The 25,483-nt window shown below is 44.5% G+C and overlaps 1 protein-coding gene across 5 annotated transcripts in view; it reads left to right on the plus strand.

Moving 5' to 3' along the window:
* The first annotated feature begins 2,319 nt into the window (after nucleotides 1-2,319).
* The window catches only part of Ptpre (protein tyrosine phosphatase receptor type E), a 147,596-nt gene continuing 124,432 nt past the window's right edge, over nucleotides 2,320-25,483 (plus strand). For 4 of the 5 annotated variants that reach the window (XM_013143543.3, XM_063244930.1, XM_013143545.3 and 1 more), the window contains exons 1-2: nucleotides 2,444-2,583; nucleotides 11,633-11,762. In XM_013143543.3, the coding sequence (XP_012998997.1) occupies nucleotides 11,727-11,762 (36 nt within the window). In that variant the 5' untranslated portion in view covers nucleotides 2,444-2,583; nucleotides 11,633-11,726. Of the gene's footprint in view, nucleotides 2,584-11,632; nucleotides 11,763-25,483 lie in introns of all 5 variants that reach the window. The other variant, XM_013143547.3, reaches the window with a different exon arrangement.

The following is a 25,483-nucleotide window of genomic DNA, read 5'->3' on the forward strand; positions in this document are numbered from 1 at the left end:
AAAGGGCTGTGTCTCGGGATCCTAAAACATGAGGGTGGGTAAGTGTTCAGCAAGAGGCAGGAGATGTTCCTGGGACTAAGATGAAGACAGAGGAATTGATACAGGGACCTGAACCTGGAGAGGAGAATAAAGATGGTAAAGAAGGATCAAGGGGTTTCCATACCACTCTGCTATATGTGTTTGTGACCACCTACTTCTCTGGTGTTAGGATGTCTACAGACTTTAGAAGACATTAAGGAGCACTGCTTAATTCCTAGAAGAATCTTTGGGGTCCAGCCGGGAGGATGTTATCAAGAGAGAAAAACCATCTGCCTCCTCATCATGTTCTCAAGGCTGTTCACTTTGCAGCAGCAGATGTCTGACAAAGGTGGCATGTTTTTCTCTTGGTGGGTCAGAGTCTCTGCCCTGCAGTGTTAACAAGCAAAACTGCTTTGAAGTCACTGCCTTCTTGTGGATAGTCTGCCTCTGCAGCTGTAACAGCAGGAAAATCCAGGGCTGGGTGACATCATGGGCCATCTGGCTCCATCCAACCTGGGCTAAGCCTTAAGGGCATGGTCAGACTCCCCCTCCCCACACACAGTGGATTCCCAGGGAACAAGGCTGCCTGTTGATGCCTGCTGGGGCCCATCCTCTTTGTTCTGCCAGCCCACATGTGTTCATTGAGAACCTCCTGGCTACAGAATGGGTTAGGAGCTCAAGGAGAGAGACTGAGACAGCCCAGGGTGCTATAACTTCACCCCTGGATGCAAGGAAGGTGGGATGATGGACACTAAAGGAGCTAATAAACTCATAAATAATCTTACACCATGATGAAGACAGTGGAAGAGAGTGGAAGAAAGGAGCAGGGACGTCTTCCAAAGAGAAAAGCACTGCAGGCAGCCATGAGGGAAGGAGTTTGGCTCTGCCCTGTGAGGAAAGAACAAGGGCTGCAGCAGGCCAGCAGGGGCCTGGGATCAGCTGACAAGTCAGGGGGAGCCTCATGGCATTTTGGGAATTGTTCTGAATGGAGGCTTTTAAGCAGGGGTTTGTCTGAGCACTGCAGTTTCAGAAGAGGTGAAGAGAGTGAGAAAGGGTACATTTCCAAAACATTGAGAAGATAGATAACAAGTAGACTGGGAGATGGATTAGAAGCAGAGGTGGGAGTGGAGGCAGGGGTGACTGTGAGTTAGAGCACGAGTTAGACCTGAGATGACAGGAGATACTAGGAGGAGCCAGGAGCTCACAAGCCTGAGGTTGGAAGAGAGGACCCCAGAACTGCAAAATTTTGAGTTCTTGGTACCTAATGGTGTTTTCAGCTCTGTACAGGTCCAATGGGCAGGTGCATGCAGGGCACGGGAGGAAGGAGGGTGGAGTTCACTTTCCTCACTGGCGTCACTGTTCTTTGCCTCTGTGGAAGGAAAGTCGTTGTGAGCAGCTCAACTGAGGGTCTCAGCCAATAGGTATCTTCAGTCTTTGGGCTTGCGGCTCTGTGCTCAACAGAACCCACGTGTTGCAAATCTTCTGTGTCTATTGATGTAGGGTGTTAACATCAAAGTGGCACTTTCTCATTCTTTCATTCATTCATTCCTTAGTCATTCATAAAACTTAGCAAGGTCCCCACCACAGAACGCAGCATCCAGGATGATGACTGAGCCTTGGTCCAACCACAGGAGACAGCACAAAGACTCAGAACCCAGATGGGCCTCTTTATCTGGATTTCTTTCTCTCTGAAATCTTTCTGAATGTTCAAAGTGAAATTATCAGGAAAGTTCTCAGAACGACAGACCCAGACCCTTTCTCGTGCGACTCTGCCTGTGCGTTTAACTTCGCCGAAGATTGCCTCACTGTCACTGAAGTCCTCTCTCACAGCACCGAGGAACACCCTTTTACCCTCTTACGGAGGAGAGCACTAGGCCCAGGAGATTTCAGAGCTCTACTGATTTCTCCCAGTACAGGAGCATTTGCTGGTGCCTGCGCTCTTAGTTACCAGCTGCATGACCTGAAGCATTTCCCCACTCAGTCCATTTCCTGGAGCCCAGAGCCAAGCTGGACAGGGAAGGCCTTGTCTTTTCTTTCCTGCTGGTAGGAATTTCCGTCACACTATGGCAGACTCTCCATGCACCTAGGTCAGCACAGAGGGTGTGGGCCACGGACGCCCCCAAAGGGGCACCAGACTGGCTAAGTGACTTCCAGAGAGCACAAGCACTTCTAGGCCCTCTAGGTCGTGCCCTATGGGCGGTGTCACCGCCCAGGAAAGGGCGGGCGCCCTGGGTGCGCTCCCCTTGCCGGGCACCAGGCGTCGCCCCCGCTCCTCGAAGTCAGGGCCCCCGCCCCCGCCACAAGCTGGGGAGCCCGAGCGACAGCCGAGTAGGCGGCGGGACTGGCCGGACAAATTTCCTGCTAGGCTGCGGGCAGCAGGCGGCGGGAGGCGGGAGGCAGGAGGCATCGCAGGCGGCGCCAGGACCCCGCTGCCTGTGCGCGTCCCCTCTACGTTCCTTCGCGCCAGGCGGGGACCGCGGGACGCCCAGGAGGGCGACGGGTGGCCGCCTGGGAGATGCGGAGCTGCGGCGGCGCGATCGGCGCAACAACACCAGCGCCCCCGAGGTGAGCGGAGTGCGGTACGGTCGGTGGCGGTGCATCCCCGCGGTAGCTGTGCGTCCCGAGTGGCCAGAGCAGGCCGGGGACACTGCCTTGCATGAGGGACGGGCCGCGCTGGGGTGCCGGGTCCTAGTCAGGTCCCTGCCACCTTAGCGGCGCACCTGGTGCCACCAGGGACTTGCGGTCCCGTCAATAGCCCTCGGGCGTCCCCTCCCCGAGTCCCCAGCCTAACTTGGGGAACAGAAAAACAGGTCTTGCTCTTCCTTTTGGTGACAAGAAGAGCAGAGCCTGTGTGTCTGCGCGTGGCTACATGCAAAGGGAACAGTGACAGGGCGACGTATGTGAACGAGGTCGAGATGAAGAGTGCCAGCCGGTGTGTGCCGGGCTGCGCACACTGGGGTTGATACTGGAGCCTTTCCAGAAAGTGAGTCCAGTTGCGCCAACTCCAGTCCCTGTGGGGGCGCTGCGGGATACTGCCTTCTGGGGTGTGGGTCCCTGTCTTCCTGGGCAGGGGACAGAATAGGATACAAGCTGGGGGCCCTTGCAGGTGCCCAAGGAGGACTGCCAGGATTTACAGTGTCGGTATCTTGACCGACAGCGATCCTGGAGCCAGGGGCCAGCGTGCCAATCCTGCTCCCTGGGACCATCTGGGCACGGCTGGGCAACCCACACGGTGTTGAGGCAGAGCCAAGCTCATGGAGATGGTACAGGTCCTGACTTAAATTCCTTCCAGGAGTGGTAAATCTTTCTAGAAACGTTATAAAGTGATATCTGCAGAATTACATTATTGATTTGTCTTGAGTTATGACCACTCTATCAGGCGTTTCAATCCAGGAAACGCAAGGAAAGAAAATGGCCCTGAGCTTATGTTGTAGGGTGAATGAGTGTATGGTTAGTTGAAGGAAAATCAGCACAGATTCTCATGTGCTCTAGAAATTATTGTCCCTGTCCAGTCACTTGTGTCCTTGACCCGAAGTACCCCTTAACCCGGGGTGCTTGAGGGTCTGTATAAAGGCGGATGGGTTATTCAATAAGGACCATGTCTATTGAAACTGTGTGTGTGGGAGGGGGGCATTTTCAAAACTGGGGCACTAAGCAAAGGCAGGCATAAAATATTGGGGTGTGGACCCTGAGGTAGTCTCTGACCATCACCATCATTTGATGTTCACGGTACAGGCAGAGTTCTGTGCATGAACAGGGCTGGGGACAGACTTCCCAGCACAAGCTCTAGGTCTGAGGCAAATTAAAGACCAGGGGTGCCACAGAGCAGGCCCATGAGGTGGGGACTACATGTCATTGAGAAGGATGGGGATCAGTACCCAGCCTGACATGGCCCTGCTCCTGAATGTGACTTCTGGACCTTTGTTTCTTATGTTAAGCAATGTCTGTGACCCAGCAGGATCCCCCCAGTCCATCCAGCACACTTTACATGTGTAGACAGAGTTGGAAGCCAGAGTTGTCTCTAAACAAGGCCAGGATGTTAGATAGGTCAGGATGGTTCTAGATTTAATAACATACCCTCTCATCATCCCCAGCCAATTCAGTTGTGGGATGTCCATGAGGGAATTGTTGCCCTGTGATGCTTCCTTGAGCACAAGTTAGTATAGATCTTTGTGTTTTCTGAATCCATTTAATTATACCAGCTCTACTCTGCTTTGGAAAGATAGCCTGAGATGCAATTTTCATGAATACATTGTTTTCAGCACTCAGCCATGTACCTGCCAGTGGACTCTTGCTGACTGCTGTTGGGTGGATGGATAAATGACAAGAGGTTCTCAGGGGCATGTGTGCCATCAGTGAGCTTACATTTTTAGTGGGTAACAGTATAGATGGGAGGTAGCCATATATTTTTGGTAGCATAGATTGAACTTGAATCAGAGAGAGATTAATAGTGGTCCATCCAGGAATTATGGGGTCTGTTCTGTTGGAGACGCTGAACACACAGCTGGACTGGAAAGAACTTATGTGACCTCACAAGAAAACACATTTGGAAGCATTAAGGGAACACAGGCTAAGCTGACTCCTTTCCCTCATGTGACCGGTCTTTTTCATTTATCATGTTTGAGTTACATTTAGGGAAGTTGTGCTCCAAAATTGGAATGAATGTGTCCATTAAGATAAAGATTGACCTCCTTGGTATTTTTTATTATTTCTAGAAAAAAAGTATGTTCTAGACCATCTTTCAGCTATCTCCTGATAATTGCCAAGATCCTGGGAGGTGAAGCCTGCCCAGCCTTGTGCTGCACATCTCCATTCTCTTTGTCTTCGTTATATGAACTCTAGTACCTCAAGGCTCAACTCAAATGCTTCAGACTCCACCAAGGCTTCCTGGATCATTTACCCAAGAGTAATCTCTTTTCCTTTCTGTTCCACAGAAGGACATCCTAAAGCCCATCCTAAATCACTTAGTGGACTCTATTTCCAATTTTCTCATTCAGATAGTTTTATCTCCTATATCAGTAATCAGCAAAAGGTGTGTCTCAGAGCTTGGACTTTGGGTTCAGGCATGGTTCTAATAGGAGCCTAGCCAAGTGACTCATAATTCAGACCACTGCATTTTTTCCCCTCTAAAATGGGATTGATCGAGTCTGTTTAGATGGCTACTGCAAAGCAGACTGATGATGCATATAAATTACCAGGCATGTGGCTGGCACCCAGTAAACTGTATTTATGATTCTTAAACACTCAATGCTGTGCAGTGCACATGTTAAGAAAGTATATAAATGAATAAATAAAGTCAAAATCCATACAAATAAGTTCTACCTTTTATGTGCCATCCAATGTGGGAGGTCAAATCAATCTGATGTGACCTGCAGGTAACTTTAGTTTTTGTAGGATAATCTGAACAATTACATAAACTTTGCATGATTAAGTATTTGATCTCATAGTGTTATCGCTCACCTGTGCTCCGTGAATGAATTCATTCTTCAGCATGCACCACAGACTCTGGAATTAGTGATCAATAGGGCAGAAATACAGTTTGCTTTGTATATTAACCTGGGCTCCTGGTTTGATTAGAACATGCAGAGTGTGAGGCGATGGAAAGGTGAACCAAACCCAGCACCAAGAAGTAGCATGGTCTAGAGTATAGTGTATGGCACCATAGTAAGAGAGCAGCCTCTAGACCAGAAGATTAAGCTATGAAATTAATAAACTGTGCCTAAAAACCTCAAAACCACTTTTCTTCCATCCAAAAAAAAAGAGGCTATTATGGGTCATCTCTGAGTGTCTGCTACTTTCAGTACTGTGATCCTGGCAATCGCTGGTCCAGGAAAAGCTGCTCTGTGCAGCTGGTCCCAAGGCAGGGCCTCCCTCCTGTTTCTCAACTTAGCAACATTTCTCACTCTCTTTCTGGAGACCAGCTCTAGGTAGAGTGATATCAAGTTGGTGGGTACATTTAGCATGCTGTTAATTTTAGGGACTGACCACAGATGTATCAAGTATGTTTTGGATGATTACCTTTTTGTTGTCACTTGCATTTTTGTCTACAAAAGCAGAATGCTGGCTAATATTCTATATGGTGAGGATTTTAGGTCAACCATCTCTAGCAGATGCAGGTGGGGCAGAGGCTAAGGCTGGATATGAGCTGGGAGATCAACAGTCTGGGGATTACCAAACTTGCATCCTTTTCTTCTTTTGTTTCTGGATGCGGTTCCTCAAATCTCACCTGTCGGGGTTCGCCCCATCCAGGTGCTCCACTTGGGGAGTTTTGATGTGGTTCACAGCCTTTGAACTCTTACTCCATCTGGATCACAACCAGAAATGTGGGTCCTGTGTCTTTCTTTCAACTATATAAATACTTCAAAGGGATTGTTGAAGCTTATGAAATAAAAACTCTTAACAACATATTCTCAAAAAACAAATAAACATATTCTTTTACATTGATTCCCAAGGAAATAAGGACCAAATAGAAAATTTTAAAAGGATGGATCTATTTTAAAATATCTCTCAAATGCAATAAAAAAAGATGTAATCTCATCTATTACTGTCTATTGTATCAAGTAACAAAAGTTTTGAGGAAGCAAATTTTTCTCCAGAGCAACTATAAACTCCATTGAGAGTAGGAAGGCTTTGAAGGAAAATTTGATCCTTGATTACAGGCTAAAACCTGAAAGTGTTTTGGGCAGGTGTTTTGAACCCAGGATTTATTGGGTGAAGAATGGAGGACAATGTTTTTGGGTCTTGGATCTGGGTGTCAGCAACACTGAATTGTATCTCTAAGAAAGGCTGATACAGGAATACCAAGGCTTGGTGCATGAATTCCACTGGCAGTCAGCAACTCCTGGATGGCCTGCTGGTCACACAGTACCTGGGACTCAGAGCACACTGAAGTGTGAAACGGATGGATGGATGCATGGATGCATGGAGATGGTACAGTTGTGTGGGAGTGGTCAACAATGCAGGAGACCCAGTGTTGAGAGCTATCCGAGTCATGAATTTCCTCTGCCTAGAGCAGTAACAGGAAGTCAAGAGGACAGGACTTCTGGTTTTCACAGGCAGCTGAGCAGTCTATAGTTCAAGGCAAGCAATTTGGGGCATATCCAAAGGAATAGGGCAGAAGGAAAAGGTAGGAAATGTACCTATGCATGTGCAATTCCTGTCTTTATAAGGGAAAATGACAGGGTCACACAGGTGCGTGGGGGGTATGTCCAGAGACTTAGCATGCACTTACCAAAGGACAACAGGACTTGAACAAAAGGCTTACAACAATACTAGCATCAACTCCTTGGCCACTACTGTTTTGTGCTCAAGACAGTCATTTCATTTCTTTTCTATAAATGCAAGCATAATTTTTGGTTATTAATGTTCTTAAATCTATGTGGATATTTCCAGCTGGACAGTAGTCACTTGATCTTGTACTAGGGAGAAAATTAGTTCCATTTTTCTTCTCAACCAAGAATTTTGAATGTCTTATCACATAGCCACTTGAATACAATGTACGGTTTTTGATGGCCTTTATACTGTGCCTGTTTATTTTGTCTCTCACCCCAGAAGGACCTGGTGTTTTCAGGCTTTAATCTATCTGCTCTCCAGAGCTACTTGCTTTCAGCAGTGTTGGCCTTGACCCTTTGGCAGTCCTGACCTCTTGGCCCACAACACAAGCACAAGCACTCAGTGTGGGGGATGCATCCTCAGAGCACTGTGTGGGAAGGGGGAGCCCTGTAACCCTTCTTCCTCAGCACAGAGAGGCCAGCCCAAAGGCAGATGCTTCTCTGGAAAATTTGATGTTTGGCTTTGGGACCTCTCTCCTCACCTTTCCCTCACCCCTGTTTCAATTTGTCTGACATTCCTGGCTGGGAATTTAGCTCAGCGGCATAAGCACCTGCCTTGCAAGCAGGCAGTCGTGAGTTCGATCCCCGGTACTGATAAAAAAAAAAAAAAAGTGTAAACAACTAACATTCCTGTTGTGGGAAAAAGTTTTTAATTTTGCAGGTGGCGTGCAGCACAGGGAATGGGCAGGACTTGTCTCCTCGTGGGCTGCTAATGTTTGAGTCACGGTGGTGACCCATATCTCTGGGGTGAAGAAGGCACAAGGAGCCAGATGGGCCCTGACTACACCAGTAGTTTTTCCCATAGGACAGTACTCCTAGGACTGACCCTCCCCTTAGCCAATTCTGTATCTGTCCACTTGTTACACAGCATACTGTTTCCATCATAGGCTGTGTTGCTTTTGAGATAAGATGATATGGTCACCCAAGGTGGGAGGCCTCTAGCATTCTTCATGATACAAAGTAAATTGTTCTAGAGACTCCCCTGCTCCAGAAACCCAGCTGATAGACCTGTTTTGGGACACAGGACTTCTGCAGCTGTACGACTTTCTTTCCCAGTCTTTGCTCTTTTCAGGGCGCTATCTGCATTTTGCATACAGCAAGGAGAGAGAGAGTCAGATGCCGGGTTTCTGTTTCCCCCCCTTGGCAGCTCAGGAGGCTGCCCCTTCCCTTCCAGTGCAGCGTGAGCCTGCATCCTGGGTGTGTGTGGGCAGGAGATAAGGGCTAGGGCATGGCCTGAGACACTTCTAGAGAGCACAGGTGACGCGCGCCCACATTAGGCATAGAGTTCAGTCCCAGACATCTTAAGCCCCTGAAGCAGAAGCTCTCACAATTATAGAGAAGGAAATCAGTGTGAATTAATAAGAAATCAGAATGTTTGTGTCCTTTTATTACCGTCAAGGATTTACAGTAACTCAATCTGGACCAACAAAATGTTGCCTTAGGGTATTTCTTGCTTTAATGAATAGAAAACATGCAAATGCTCTTCCAAAGAGAATAAAATGTTAGCTTCCTAAATAAGCAAAAATAAAACTCCACAATCTTAGTTGTGCTGTGAAATTTACTAATCAAAAAGAAACTTCTGTCTCCAGCACGTTATTTCAAGTCACCTAAAAACTCGCATTGTTACTGGTCACATCATTCACTGCAATTAACACTTTGCTTTCAGTACACAGTTGTTCCTGTCCTTGAAAACAGCCTTTATAATAAGCTAAACATTTAAGTGCCGGACAGAGAATGCTCTGGAATGGTAACCTTGCCCTTAATTTTCCACTCTATTTGACTCAGCAGTCTCCCTTCCTTAGCTCGGTGCGGCACTTGATTAAGTGTATCATTTATTCAATAAATTACTTCTTGCCAACATTGCAAGCCTTAGCTAAAGCTCAGTCATCTATCGAAGATGTTATCAGTCTATCCATTTAAATTCCTTTAAGCAAAGTCTTGATTTTGGCTCAATGTAATAGAAAAGTGCAAGGGCCAGAAATTTAATAATTTTGTACTGTGTTGAGCCAAGCTAGATGTATTCTTTGCTGGCCAACAATATTCTTTCAAAGGATGTTTCTTCGTTTTCATCAGCTGTGAGTAGTGCTTAAGAGTTTCTGAGATCATTTAGAAGGGAGAGTGGGAATCTTAAATATTTGTTGAGCGCTTATTCACACACTCTGCTTAGCATCAGCGTTACAAAAAGAAAGCAGGGTGTTTGTTGTATAGATGTTCCATGTCCACAGGGGGCCACAACCTGTCACTACCAAAGACTGACAAATATGACACTGGATGTTGAGGTGGACAGAGTCTGGGGGATGGGCCTGTGGACTGAGGCATGGAAGGGCTTCACCAAATAGAGCAGGTTTTGGTTTAGAATGTTTTCTTGGCAGCCAACAGGGTCAGAATTCTTCCTGACAGAGGGACTTCCATGTGCTTGTATAGCAGCGATAAATAATGTGTGCTGTCTGGGAACAGCAGATGTCTGAGTAGAGCTGGAGCCCAGGGGTAGACAGCATGAGATGAGAAAGATGGAAAAGCTTCTGTAAAAACTGGTACGATGTCTAGGAGCTGGGCTGTGTGGTAGGGATCAACATTTCCTAACCTGTTTAAAGTCATGGTCCTCTTTGAGATTCCTTATGTAGAAAAATGCATTCATCGTCTTTATAGGTCCTGCCTGACCTTCTCCCCTGCTCATAAAGCCCATGGATTCCAGGTATGTCACCCACCTGGGCCACCCGGTAACATGCTCGGCTAGGAGGCTCAGAAAGGGCTCCTGCTGATGGTATAGCCCAGAGTGGAGGTAGGTATGGGACACCAGGGCAGCAGGATCATGCGTGTATGTGAGAAGGCGAGGTAATCACTGAGTCCAAAGATATCAGCAAATGTGACCTGATGCATTTCTTAAGGGGAGATGATGACCTCAGGTTGAGGGCAGAGTGTGAAGTGCTTGAGGAGGAGGCTGAGTGATCTTGCACAGCAAAGACAACTGACTTTCCCTGGATAGAGATTCTGTCTAAAGAGTGCAGAGTGGCTTGGCATGAAAGTAGTGCTATGTCTATATTTCACTGTTGATCTGTTTAAAGTCATTATTCAAAGCTGAGTTATACATTCTTGGGAATTAGGTGGTGCTCCTAATAAATTAATACAGAATGGGCCATTTAATATTGCATCAGAGATGAAGGTTCATGCGAGCAGAGCTGCTGGGACTGGGCTCAGGAAGCTGCACTCTGTGCACATTGTGACCTTTGGCCTGTGATAGAGACAAACCGGAAGGGACCCTGAACTTTCTTTGGCAGCCATGCCTCTTGTTGAAGGCCCTCAGCCTAATTGGGAGCCCACATTTTAATAGTCCCCTGACAATGGAGAAATCTGTGTGCAACTGTGAAAGTTCCTGAAGGGGTGAAGTGATGACAGAAAGTCTGTCAGAACAGGTGCTATGAAGCCATCAGGCTCTCCTCTTGGTAGTGACTTACTGCAGTCACTCTGGTAAGACCTGAAGAAAGACAGGATTACACCGAGAGTAGAGGGAGAGCTCGAGAGGAAGTGCTCTTGGCTCTTCTGGAGTGTGGATACAGATTTCCAAGGAGCATGAGAGAGCAAATTTTTGAAAGGGCAACGAATAGACCCAATTGAGAAATGTAAGAATTTTTGCCCTTCAGGGTGGAGGGAAGTTAACTGAGGCCTCCAAGGACTATAAAATGTCATGAAAAGTCATGGTGGTTAGAAACAATAGCAATGACTCCAATTGTGCTGAAAATTCATTTCCTGTCTTCATTTTATAATCAGGCTTTACCCAGGCACCCAGCCATTCATGCAGGGCAGCTCCTAAGTCTGACACACAGATTTGGTAGAGTCTCTATGCTCAGGAAACTGAGTTCATTCAACACTGAAGAATCAACTCTAAAAGACATTACCATCAAACACCGTGTGCGTGCGCGCGCACACACACACACACACACACACACACACACACACACACACACACACACTTTTATGCATTTCTAGTTTTCTTAACAGTTTCACGTTTTCACATAATGAGAGAGACATTTTCTGGCAAGTTTTACCAACAACCAAAGTCAAATTTTACCTTTTGCCTTAAATGTGATGTGTTTGAGAAATTTACCAGTTTGATTTCCTCATTTATAATTGAAGTCAGGTGCTTGCTGCAGATGAGGAGACTAAGACTTGCCCGCCACCCCTCTCTCCTGCTTCCTCTCAGCAGCCCCCAAGTAGAGGGGTTGAGAATCTTTTTCTTGCTCAGTGCTGCCCCTGGTGGACTGATTCCTCATCCCTCCCTGCAGAGTCTGAGGCAGTGTTCATGTTGTTGGGCCTGCGGAAATGGCGGCTTCTCATCTGTGTCCAGCAAAAGAAGGCCGAAGTGATCCGTCTGCTTAGATGGAAGCACACTGCAACCTTGAGCAGGACCCGAAGGTGAGAAGTGATGGCCTCGTTGCTCTGATCCATCTTTTGTCTGCTCAGCCTAAGCAACACTCAGCCTGTTCCTTTGCGTGTGTTTTCCGCCGGTAAATTGCTTCCAGGAGGAATTTTAGAAAGCAGTGGTATATATATATGTGTCATACGCCCATCGTGATTTTTTAATCAAATGATTTATTATTTGTTGTATTGCAATCTACATCCTGAATTGATGAGTTGTGCTAGGAAAAAAAATCAGTGACATCAATCCTGGTTATTTTACATAGCTGTTTTTGCTTTTTTTTTTTTTCCTTTTATTTTCAGTGTAGTAGGATTTGGTAAATATCTTAAAGACAATGTGTTTCCCTTGGTAGCTTGGCCTCTCAGAAGTTGGAGCTGCTAGAGTCAGTGTGCCTTGTTGGTTTTTAGCCAGGCAGAAAATGTGGCCACTCTACGGGACTGCTGTGCGTTCCTGGCCAGAATGATGTTGGGTGGGAGTTGCTTGACTGCTTGATTATAGTGGACTTAGCTGGTGTAAAAAAGTACACTGGACATGGGAAGTGATTGTTATCTGGTAACCCTGTGTATTAACCAGCTTTTTGTTGTTGGAACAAAATATCTCAAAGACACAACTTAAAGGAGAAAGGATTTATTTTGTCTCTGGGTTTCAGAGGTTTCAGTTTATGATAATCTCTATCAAAACAGAGCCAGCGTGGCATAAAGGAAAGGCAGAGGAAAGCCGCTCACCTCCTGGCAGCCAGGAAGCAGAGAGAGTGAGGAAGAACTGAAATACACTCTTCCGAACTGTACCATCCATGACCCACCTCTTCCAACTAGCCCTCACTCCCTAACAGCACATTCAGTTAGAAATTCATCAATGGATTAATCCACTGGTGAATTTTAGCACCCTCATGATGCAATCATCTTTCAAAAGCCCTATCTCTGAGAACATAAGCCTTTTTGAGGGACATTTTAGATCAAACTGTAGCAACCTGATAGAATACATCAGTTAGGGAAGCAATTGGCCTGGCTGGGAAGAAGCAGGTGCTGGCTTGCCTTAGGAGGAGCTTTTCTTAACCTCTGCTGAATTTCTGCAGAGGATCCATTTTTCCTCCATCTCCCTTCCTGTCTCCTGGGGCATGGGTTGCTAGAGAGCTTGTGGAATGTGTACCCATGTGACCCTGCATCCACCTCTGGTCCATCATGGTTAGTAGGTGGGAAGACTTGGTGGCAGGACAGAGGGATAAACCATATCTGACTTACTGTAGCCACGCAGGTGCCATTGCAGGAGGTCTACTATAGGGTCTCTAAATCTGAGAACAGAGAAAACCCACTCCTGTCCTGGGGGGTCTTAGTCCAGTGAAGGTGTATAATATTGTCTCACCTGCTGGCAGGATGTGGAGTGTTCTTCTTGGAGTGTTCTGGTGAGAGAGGTCTGATAGGCGCCCGGATAGGGGCATAGAGCGAGGGCCAGGAGAAGGGAGATGTGTATCAGAGCCAGTAGAGTGGCTCAAAAACACCCCTTCTTGGGCCTTTTCCTCATGATTAGCTCTGATTTCTGCAGGTCAGCTCACAAGCTGCAGTTCCTGCAGAGCTCCTTAGGGAATTCCAATGTGTGCCAGGGTGGAGAACTCTGATGGCTTTTGCAGGGGCCTAAGAATGAGGTCAGGACTTTCTTCAGTGAAGGAGGGCAGAAGAGCGGGCAGGAGGCTTGGTCAGGAGCAGTGGCTGACTATGCAGGCGTCAGTGTTGTGTGTGATGTACTGTGCTGGGTGAACAGTGGATTTCGTGGCTCTGAGACTGACTTGGGAGGGGCCCAACCGTGAGTGTCTGAACTAAGGGCAACATCCTTGGCAAAACCTGAGTCTCCACTGTGCTCTGCTCCCTGCTAAAGAATTTGTTAAAGGAAAGCAGTTAAACAGTTCAATCTGTGACAGTGACAGTGACATAGTGAGGCTTTATTCAAGATTGCTTTTTGAAGGAAGACAAGTAGGAGAGACAAGTCCTACGGTGCATAAACAGGTTGCTGACGGTGCTGTGTCACACCAAGCAGCAGTGATGACAGAGCACTAAGCTGCAGAAGCAGCCACATACCTCATTTATACACTGCCATTCATTCCTTCACTTTGTCACATTCACGTAAGAAATGTGAGACCTTCTGTGCTAGGATTCAAACAGTGGGTAAACTCCACAGGTGCCTTGCAGCCTTGGCTGTGGGATCCTGCATCTGGAATCCAACTCCAGGGTCTAACTGTCCCCAGAATTCATGGATCACCTTAAGAAGCTGATTTGTGGGGCACAGCCCTGCTCTGAGATCCCATGGAGGTCACGACCTGGAACCGAGAGATTTTTCATTTAAGGAGCTGTGATTGGAGCCGTGTGTATTCTTTAGTGGTCCATTTTCTACTCAGGCCTTTTGGCTGAGCAGTTTCCCCAGCAATGCCCCTGAGAACCACAGGCATCACACATGATAAGACTTCCTCTGGCTTTCTTTAAAGAGCTCAATTGTGCCTATAGCAGATCTGAATTCCTGCCATGCTGCTCCTAGCTGTCACATGAAGAGGCGACAGAGCTTCAGGCCAAGGCGTGCAAATAGCAGGGCACCAGCAGAAGGCCTGGCTGGGGATATTTGTACCCCGCTGTCTCCCTTCCATGCCCTTGCCCTCTTGTTTTTTCCATTCCAAGTTCACTACTGTCCTTTTTGTTCCAGAACCCCAGGCCATCTGAGCTGGTAGCAAACCCGCTGCTGAGGACACTGAGGTTGGCAAGTGAGCACTCAGACCCAGCCCCACGGGCAGCTGTGTCTCCTCCCCGCCCTGGCAACTTTCCCTTCCCTCATACTCCTGCTCCAGCAGGGCCCCGGAGAGCGGGCACTTGAACTGGCACATGGATGGCATGCCATTCCTTTGCAGTGAGTAATAGCAAAACAAGTCCAAAAGATGTTTGGTGTTTTCTCTCTGTTGTAGCCCAAGCTCAACAAGGTGGCCTTAACATGTGAAGAGGACTTGGGTGCCACCCTAGAGGGTACAGGGCCAGCGCCTATCAGGGACACCATGACTCAGCCCCCAGGAACCAAATGCATCCACTGCAGAATGCTACAAGTCTGGAAGAAGCCCAATGATGGACTCCTATGCCTACTGCTCTTGATTTGAAAATCATCTTGAATTAGTTTCAAGGGTTCCATGGAGAGTTTTGCTTTGAGAAAAATTTTATCAAGATGTTTCAGTGTTGAGACACCAACTTTTTTTTTCAGGGAAGGTCCAATCACACACATTTTATATCTGAGTTTCTTTACCAGATCCTCAGCTGAGTCTGGAATTTGGAGTTAGCATTCAGAAGGGGGCCCTCGTCCCTTGTGTTCATTTCCCACTGCTTGATTTTTGGCAGTGGAAGCTGAGTCCCTAGCAGAGATGGTGCTGATGGTGTAGTGTGTGGCCTGGCTCCAGAGGGTGATGTCTTTGCAGAAAGCTTAAGCTGGAAAATATCCATGACGAGTACAAGGCGCATTTGAGTGGAAGCTTAAATACTGTGTAAAGATGCATGAAAATAAAATTAACCATGGTGTGAGGCAGGAGATGTCTCTGGGAAAGTAGGTGTCTGAAATTAAAGAAACATGTGAGAACAAAGTGTCAGATGTTTTTTATAGATTTTGTGCTTTAATGGGGACAAATTATAAAGTCATGGGCATAGTTGTTTTCATCTGGAAATGCAGAGGGCTGTGGGCAAGATGATTTTAATACACATGATCAAGCAGCTGGGGGATCTTTAGAGGACTTTTTTTTACGGCCAGGTGCAGTCAGAATGGTCCCCTTTGTCCACTGTCCCTCAGTGTGCTCATGGAACAGTTGATGACCCAAGAATAAAATTTGGCACAGATAATTATGACAATTTGGGTAAATGTTCAATAAGGGCCATTGGGTTGCAGAACGTGGACAAATGGGCACAGGCTCACATCAGTTGGTGCTTTTGTCCTTTCTGAAAGTTCTTGATGATGTGTAATTCTAAAATCTGTAAGTTATGGGGCATTAAACATGGTGGCCAAACTTATTGGAAAGTAGCCACTGTCATGAATAAGCAAAGCAAGAACCCCTATGATACCAGTAGCGTCTGTATTTTGAGAGAAGCTGTTGGGAGGACCCTTAGGATACTAGGAAATACACATGCCCAGGTTTGAAGAGGCTGTTCATGTGAACTGTGTCAGAGCAGTCTTTAACACAATCTTCAGTTTCCTGAGCTCTAGAACAGGACTGGCAACTTTGTCTCACCTCTTCTGTCTGAAACCAGCAGGCTGCAGGCTTAGCTAGGGCTGAAAGTTCTGCTTTTGTAGCTGACAAGATGATATCAGCTGTGGGCACAAGGCAGTGTCTTGCTCTGGGGATTAGTCCATAGGACTTGTCTTGAAGACCTGGAAGCTGTCTTCTACCAGAGACAGGGGTCAAGAGAAAGCAAGGAGGGATCCATCATGCCTTTAGGACCTAGCTCAGCAGTCATATTCTGTCATGTTTGTGATATGCTGATGGTTGCATGTGTTGGTCCTATTTATAAAGGCAAGGATGGTTGACCCTTTACAAAGAATAGGCATCAATGAAGAGCCCTCATTCTTTTGTTAGCCTATATTCGTTGTGAATCGTGGTCACATACTATCCAGTATCACTTTGGTTAACTTAGTGAAGACAGTAACTTGACACAAGACTCCTGGAGAGTTCTTAGAATCAACGGTAAGCCTGGGGACCAAGAATTATAAAAGGCATGGAAGCCTAAGAAGCCAGACATCTGAGACTTAGTCAAGGCCAGGCCACAGGAAGCTTCTGGTGAGGATGTGGGCTGTGGTCTACTGCCTCTGAAGACAGTAGACTTTTGCAGGTTTGGCCTTTATGACTATTTCCAAATCACCTCTGGACCTGTGTATCACCCCATAAAGTCTAAGTCTTAGATAGGGGTGATTGTTGGAGTCTGTGTCACCTGTGTGCCATGTCCACATTGCAAGTGCATGGAGGGAACAGGTGGGCAGGAGGGTACTGCTTGGAAAGGTGGAATAATTCAGGCCACTGCTGAATAGGTAAAGAGCGTCTTAATATAGGGAGAGGGTTCAGACTGCTGGGGACAGCCCACAAAATGCAGAAGTCCACTCTTTCTGCTTTTTACTGAGCTCAAGTACTATTTTTGGCTGTAATATAGCCAGTATTAGATTATTAACATATTTCTAAAAAATAATGTTAACTTGTATCATGCCTTTATACATGTGAGCTAATCTTAATACGTGGTAGAAGCTGAGGCTAACTCTTTTGTAAAGGAGCTAATTCCTGTAGAGAACTTAACTGGTTTAAAAAAAAAAAAAAGATCAGGGCTGTACACATTGCATTTTCTCAAGGGAAAATAGCTAATATTTAGGCTTCCTCTTTTGCTGAGAATGAGGAAATATTATAAATTCATAGACAACTCCTTGCAGTGTCTCATGCTGAGTGGATAAACAATAAACTGTTTTCATTTTTCTTTCTCCACAGTAAGTGACTGTCTTCTGGAAAAAAGTACAAGTTGTTAAAAAAAAATTTAAAGAGCGTACATTTATTTTATTCTGTTACTAGCAAGGTTATTTTAACATGAGCCTGTTTAAGAACAAGGATCAGGAGCCTCTAAATGAGTGAAGAAGCAGCTGCTTTTAATTGCACATGGCAGGTCACATTTGGAAACTCAGTTTCAGCATGAAGTATTTTTTTTCCTTCCGCGAGAAATTCTCAAACTATAGCAGCGATATTTTGTTCTGTTTCCCAGAGTGGCTTTTACCTTTCTTGGCTATCAGGGTGGAAGGAGAGGAGGCTGAAATGCTGACAGGGATGAGTGTGGGGTGTGCTGCTGAGAGACTCAGACTCTGCCCTACGAGGTCTAGCCATGGGCTGTGTGTATCCAGAAAGTCCTGGGGCACAGCAGGTGAAGAACTAGACAGGGCCCAGTGGGAAGATGGAAGATGCTGGCATAATCAGGAGCAGGGGAACAGGTCTCCCTCAGCTCATAGTGTAACCATGACCAGCAATAATTAATGGAGTGACCTGTACCTTATGGTTAGGTTCTCACACTGCTTTAGGGATGTGGTATGTTGGACACTTGGCATGTTTCTCAATGAATGTAATTTGGCTACTTTTTCTTGTAGAACTGGAACCCAAGGATGACATTGGCAGACCCTAGATGAAATCCTGACTTGTATTTGTAGAACTGTGTTACTCAAAACACTTGCCACAAATACTAGATTCACACTTTTCATGATCAGGACTTCCTGCAGAGGGACCAGGAACAGTGGGTTCCTTGGTGTGACTGAATTTTAAATTTAATAGATGTGAGAGATCAGCCCACTTTATTTTTAGCAGAACTGATACTTGGAGAAGTACGAATTTTTCAGAGCCATGTTACCAGAGGGTGGCAGAGCTGAGAAGCTAGGCCAGGTCTGTTCCCTTCCCAGTTCAGGGCATCTTGGCGTACTGGGGTCAGCTGTGATGAAGAGGTGCTACAGAGTGGGCCTGGGACCCTGGGCAATGTGTTTTGTGCCACCTTTTGTAAGTACAGATGTGACTAGTAGATGGTCACATCTTCAGTAAAAGAGGTAGCTGAAGAAAAGAACATTTCAGGTGGACTGATTTAGTCACTTGTTTTGGAGTAGTGGGAATCAAATTCAGGACCTCACGCTTGCCAAGCAGGCACTGCACCACTGAGCTGTATCCCCAGCCCCAGATTCAATCACATGTATCAAAACACTTAAATGATTCTGGTTTCAAGATGAAGCATGAAGTAAATCACTTTCCTGAATGGACTGTACTTTTACAAGAGAATAATAATTCCTACGTACTTAGTGCATTTCAGTAGATTATTTATTATTTATTATTGTTGTGAGTGGTGATTTAAAGCTTTATGGATTTATCTCTTTTAAATTGCTTTTTCCCATATTTTATATTGTATTTAGGTATAAACATAGAAATCACCATCATTTTTTTTCCTTAATGAACTGGCTGCATCCTTCAAAATCTGTTAGAGAGTATATTGATTTTCCAGATACAATAATCCCAGCTTGCTTTTTTCCCCCTCAAGATTCATAAATTGCGTCAGTGGTAGCCTTCAGATTTATAGGCAACCAAAACTTCAAAAAAGCTTCATTTGTGTGATTCGCAAACCTTCCAACACCCATGTTGGTTGTTTTTCACTTATTTGTACCATGTGTCTCATCCAACATCTGAACGTTCTTTGAGGTTCCTTTAATTGAACAAGAATTCCTCTGGTAAGTCTTTCCTTTGCTAATGTAGCTATCTTCTGTGCCCTTGTTTCCTGGCCTGCTCCCTCGTTAGGTAAATCTGCTTTGCTATCCACGGGTTTTGTGTGTTTGTTTCTTTAGCGCTTGGAATTTCTGAGCAGGAAGGAAATAGTAGAAAGGTAAATGCGGATACAGCATTTCTTTAACTGTTTTTAAATGTACACATGATCATTGCCTTCTATTGATCTGCCCTTCCTTTTTGCTGGAAGGTTTCCAGTATCAAAACCCATTTCCTCTTTCTTATATCTTTATTGGTTTTTCTCTGCCAGCTGAGAATCATTTCTCCTGGCTGTGTGACAGATGTACTGTGCTGAGTTCGACCCAGGTACCTATCTGTGATCTTGAACCCGGCTACTGTGGGGACCAAGTGAAGAACAAGGGTCTTATTACAGATTCAAAATTAGAGGCGTGAATCTGGAATATGCATCTTTCTTAAAAATAAAAGAAGGGATACAGCACAGTGCTGGAGCATATATGAGCCCCTGGATTCAATCCCCAGAATCATAAGAAAAAAAACATTTTAGAAAGCACACTGTGTAGTAGCTTAAGGCTGTATTGATGATGTCACATTTAAAAATTGTCGCATTCAGTTTTATACTGCCTTTGGTCCAGCACAACTTTTTTTTTAATGGACTGGAGAGTGCCCATGGGTCTCGAACCACCGGACCAGTTGGCCCGAGTGATTGGGAAACCAGATTCGAAGCAACCGCTGGGCTAAAGCCAGCCCCCAGCACAACTTTTATAACTAAACAAAACATTGCAAAAGTGTGTTAGAGGTTAAAACCATGGTAAATCAGCTTTCATTTGGAAATAAAAAATTAGCCACATAGCTGTGTAAAGTGACATGTCTGTTAAATAAGGAGACTGTTGTGAATAGATTTATGTACTCAATTTGCTTAGAGTTGTCCAAATCACATTAATTATAAGCCCGGCGATATTACTTGCCGATTGTAGTCACTTTTAAATTACTCATGTGCTACTTAATTTTAAAAGCAAAATTAAACCATAGATTGGTACACATTTCGAGCTACAACATTAAGCCACTTTATTTGAGGGAAGGAGTTTAATATGCTTTGTAAAATAAAGTTAGGAGGTGCTTTGCATTCGTGTTTGCTTACATGGTTTGGTTCAGTGTAGCCCTAATCTACCAAATGTCATGATTTCTAAAATGTTCTCTTTTTTATGGTTGAGTGGATTGAATCCAGGGCCTCATGTATGCTCTACCACTATGCAGTGTCTCCTCTTTCAATTATCTTTAATTCAGGTTAATTTCTTCTATGATGTATGCTGTGTGAATAATAAATTTATAAATCTTTTTATATATTTAAATTATTACATAATCATTAATAAAATGCAACAAAACATCACTTGAAGTATGAGTTGCTTGGTAATTAGACAAAAATTATTTTTTGAGTGATCAGAGATTCCTTTTAAAACAAGCACAAGGGTTTATTAAGATTCTAAATGGAGATACAAAGATTTGAAAATCTTGGTCCTCTGCCCTTGAGTACCTTCTAATCTATCGTGACATTCTCAGCACTTTCCTTGGAAGACCTGCCCCTCGCCTCTGCCTCCCAGGGGCTGGGATTTACAGACATGAGCCACCACCACTGGCAACACATGCAAGTGTGATTACTTTAAAATTTTTCTCTGGATGCAACCTTACAGTCAGACCATCTAACCCTACCTCTACCCCTGGAAGCCACTCATCAGTTCACTATTCATATAATTTTGCTATTTCTATAATGTCATGTAAGTGAAGAAACATATCCTATATCGTCTTTAGAGTTTGGCTTCTCTCATTTAGCCCAAGGATTTAAGAATCGTTCTTGTTATGTGTATCAGTAGTTCATTCCATTTTACAGTGAGTAGTATTCTGCGATATCAATGTACCACAATTTGTTTATCTATCACCCACCAGAATCATCTTTATTTTGGGGCACTCAATGAATTAAATAGCTAAAGTTAAAGGTGTGCTTAGTTTTATAAGAAACGTCCAAACTATTTCCCAATATAGATATACCATTTGATTTCCTGCCAAAAATCTAGGAGAGTTCTAATTGCTCTAATTTTTGCCAGTTTTGCTACTGTCGGTGTATTTTTTCTTTTTCTTTTTTAGTTTTTGCCATTCATATAGGTGAACTGTGGTATTTTGTTGCAGTTTTCATTTGTATTTACCTAAGAACTTCCAAGCTCATTTGGCAACTGTTTATCTCCTTCAGAAAAATGTTTTGGTTGTTTCAACAACTGGGTCCTCAATGTTACATGTTTTATTTTTGCCATTAAGAGCATTACTCTGACAGTAAGTAAGTGCTACGTGGTGGTGAAAGGAATAAATGCCAGCAGGAAGACTGACAACCCTGTAAAAACATACTAGCTTTAAAAGAATTTTTTTTTCATTTTTTTGCATTTTCTTATGCCCTATTTTCCTTGCTCAAAGACTGCCATACAATTTCCCAGGCAGTCACTTGCCTGGGTTAGAATGTACCCACCTGTGTATGCAGAGAGGACCTTCAAGGCTTCTCCCAAGTGTGCAGATTCCCTTCTTTCTTATCAGTGAGTGATAAAGAGCTTCTTCCACTTTGCCTTAGGAAATTTTTCACCCTTCTTTACTCAAATAAAGGACTCCTTTAATTATTGTTCGAAGAATGTGAAGCAATACATTCCAGCTAATCCTATTCTCCATTTTAAATTAGGAGATCTTCATCACACAGGTCAAACGTATGAACTTGTGTTTTATTATTGCTTATCGTTACCTTTGTGATACAGTTGGATTTGACATATTTTTCTGTCTGGATCTTTATTTTTTCATCATAGTTTCCCTGTGTGAACTTATTTCCAAGAAATATACTTTTTATCTATTTGAGATTTTTTAAGTGTCTCTTTTAAATAGGTGAACCATCATAAGTAGCGAGCTGAGTTTTGACTTGATCATAACTGAACCTATGAGACAAATTTTGACACGATCTTCAGTGGCTAGCATTTTTAGAAGCCATGAAACTTCTTCATAATCAACATATTCATTGTATTTTGCAGTCCTATTAATGGATGTAAGATACAGAAATTTATTCTATATTATTTTGATTTTAGTTCAGTGAAGCCCCTCCCAATGAGTCTTTTTGTCCTCATCTAGAAAAGGACAAATTTGAAAAACAAAATTCAATGCAATGTACATATTGAAAATTACTAAGTTAATCGCCACTTTAGAATGAGATTTCATAATAAGTACATGTCCTAAATTTTATATTTGGCATAATGTGGCCAAACATGCAAATGTACATTAAGTGCTCATGATTTGGGGGTATAATGTATATAAAAAAAGATTTTACCCTTCAGGTATGAATGGTACCTCTGGGAAAATGAAGACACACAGGCACAATGACAAAACAGTTGTAAAGGAGCACTGTGTCAAGTTCAAGCCTTGTCCTTCTCATGCAGGTGTCTTGGGAGTTTCAGGTTGTTTTTTTGATACCAGGAATCAGACTCATAACCACATGCTTGCCAGGCAGGTGCTTATGCCACTGAGCTAAATCCCTGACCCTGAGTTTCAGGTTTTTTGATCTGCACATCCAGTCTGTTTCATCCACAGGCAAGGAAGATGGGAGGGTGAACAGAGGCACTCTGTTTGAATACGTGTGTGCTCATGCCATCTTCCCATTCACTCCTTAACAGATTTCTATTGCTGTGGTATGTGCCATACACTTAATGTCTTATAATAATATCTGCTTCTTGCCCTGTAGTTTTGGTGTATTAGAAACCCAGATAGACATATCTGGCCTGGTTCTCTGCTTAGGATTCACAGGAAAATGTCAGTGTGACCCAGGATTGTGCTCTTTTCTAGAGATTCTGGGAGGTGGCCATTTCCAAACTCAATTGGCAGCATTCAGTTCTGTGATGTTGCAGGACTGAGGTCCCTCTTTCTGTGCCAGCTTCCAGCAGGGGTCAGCCTCATGTCAACAGGTTGTCCCCATTCCTTGACTGGTGGCCACCTCCCTCCATCTCAAAGCCAGCTGTGGGAGGGTTCCTCTCCTGCGTCCTGTCTCCCTGACTTTCCTTCTGCCTCTGTTCTCTGGCTCATCTACTCCTCATCTGCTTTTAAAAGCTCATGTGACCTTGTCAGGTCTTCATGGATAATCCAGGGTCATTTCCCTATTTTGTATTCATCTTATTAGGAAACTTAATTCTTTGTGCAAAATGTCTTCACAATAGTGCCTAGATTAGTGTTTGATGGGAAAAACCCAAGAGGTAGAAATCCTGGGGGACATTTTTAGAATTCTATCTACCTTCGCCCACCCCCCCCCATAAATGACAAAATGACAAAATTGGAGGTTCTCCTTTGTGACTGTTTGCAGCAAAGGAATTTGTTTCCCTTTCAGAGACAATATGTGCTGTGATAATTCTGTGGTATTTACACATTTGGTGTTTAAACCTCATGGACTGCATTATGCATATCTTTAGGAATACTCTTTACATAAATTAGGGTGATTTTCTTTTTCCTGAAAACACTGCAGCATGCCACACATTCTGGGTGGAAATGCAGAACTGTTTACACCATGTGCCAAATTAAACTCTGAGAATTCTGACGTACAATAAAATGTGCTCCAATATATGCAATATTTTGTTTCCTAGGACTTTCCTTGCAAATAGAATCAGAGTTTAATATTAAAAAGCTATTTAATTATATTATCAAGAATGTGTATGAGTTTCCCTAGCATTTAACGGAAAAAGTAATCTTAAAACACGCCTCATTATTTTCCTGCCATTGTTTAAGGGTGACCTCTTCATTGGGATAGGTGAATTTCTCTCATGTATGTGCAGAGTAGTAAACTTGAAATCTGGATTAGACAGTCTGGGTTGATTTCCTTTCTCTAGCCTCCCAGCTTTCTAGGCTGGGCAGATTTGAGTAAGTTGCATATGGTTCCTTGAGATTTTCAATGCCCCCATCATCTTGACTCTAAGAATGATCATCTTGACTCTAAGCTTTTATGAATGTCTAAGAAAATTCTTCATGAATTACTAGACACTCACGGATTCACACCCAAACTCACACCTCAACACTCTCCCTCTCCTCTCTTTCTCACACACACATTCACACTTCTAGCTATTGTAACTCTCTAAGCTTTCTTATTTTACAGTTGTACTGAAAACTTCTGGGACCACTAGAGTAGATACGGGTTCTAAGTTTCTGAAATGTCCTTTGCAGAGGACAGTCTTGAAAGCAATAGCTGAAAGGATGAAGACACACTTCCTTTTCCCCTTAGCTCTGAGAATGAGTTCACTTAGGGTATTAAGGGTAAGCCACATCTATATGATGTGCATTTTATTACTTTACCATGGGGACCATTAGTGTGAATGTTGTCATATAAGGATGATATTCTTGTCCTTTAAAGTGTTAAAATATTTATTTACTTTTGAGAGAGAGTCATCCTCCCTGCCATTTGGGACATGCCCTTGAAACATACCCTTCTAGAAATAAGATGCTGTCCTCAAATTGAACTTGACCACATCTGCAAATCAAAAAACACTTTCTTCGTGGAAAGCTTTGTGATGGTTGAATGCCTTGTTTTTATCCAAAGCTCAGTCCCATCTTTGGAATAATGGAGCTTTGCATACAGGACCTAAGGTCACCTCCCTAGCTCAGAACTAGCTGACAAACTCAGGGATTGACAAGAGACTGGAACTCAGAACCCTGACTTGCACAGGAAGCCAGGTCTCCCAACCTTTGTCCCTGCTTCTCCATGGGAAGGGAATAGATACATCTCCATCCCTCTGGCCCAGCTCTGCTGAGGTCTTGGGCACAGGAGAAAAGGGGTGGTACCTTTTCTTCTCTGTGTCTGGAAGGTTACGCACATCACAGTATATGGGAACTGGCTGAAAAGGAGGAGCTAGTCTTCTATCCATGAGATAGTGGCCTGTCCCTAAATCACAGCCTTTGAAGTGAAGTGTCCTTAGCAGTTCTAGTCCTGGGGCCAATGCCTGTTTTGAGGCCCCTTTCTTCAGCTTTGTGAGAAGAGGGCTGCTAGCACAGGGGTTCTCCGTCAGCAATGCAATTTCAAAGGGAATTTCCTGCCCATCTCCATCCCCTGTCCTTTCCTCTACATACCTTGTACATTTGCAAACACACAATCAGCCTGTGCTTCCATCTGTCCTTGTCCCTCACTCCTCTGGTTTCCATGGAGAGGCTGGCAGAGGGATGTGTGGCTGACAATGTGTCCTTCCCCTGCAGCCCCTCTGGGTGCCAGAGCCATGGGTTCCTCCCAGCTCCTCCCTTAGCCTCCCTCTCTCCCCATACTGGCTGGGTCTCTGTGGTTCTTTGCTCTCACGATCCAAAGGTGACCTGTGGCTCACCCAGCGGGATGGAGCTGGGTTAGGAGAGAGGCAGAGCTCTTCTGAAAAAAATCAGTTCTGGGGACATCTCAAGTTCTGGGCTGATGAGAGTGTC

The sequence above is a fragment of the Cavia porcellus genome, unplaced genomic scaffold (genome assembly GCF_034190915.1).
Source record: "Cavia porcellus strain 051 isolate PalLab524CR breed Dunkin Hartley unplaced genomic scaffold, mCavPor4.1 scaffold_2, whole genome shotgun sequence".
Classification (NCBI taxonomy): domain Eukaryota; kingdom Metazoa; phylum Chordata; class Mammalia; order Rodentia; family Caviidae; genus Cavia; species Cavia porcellus.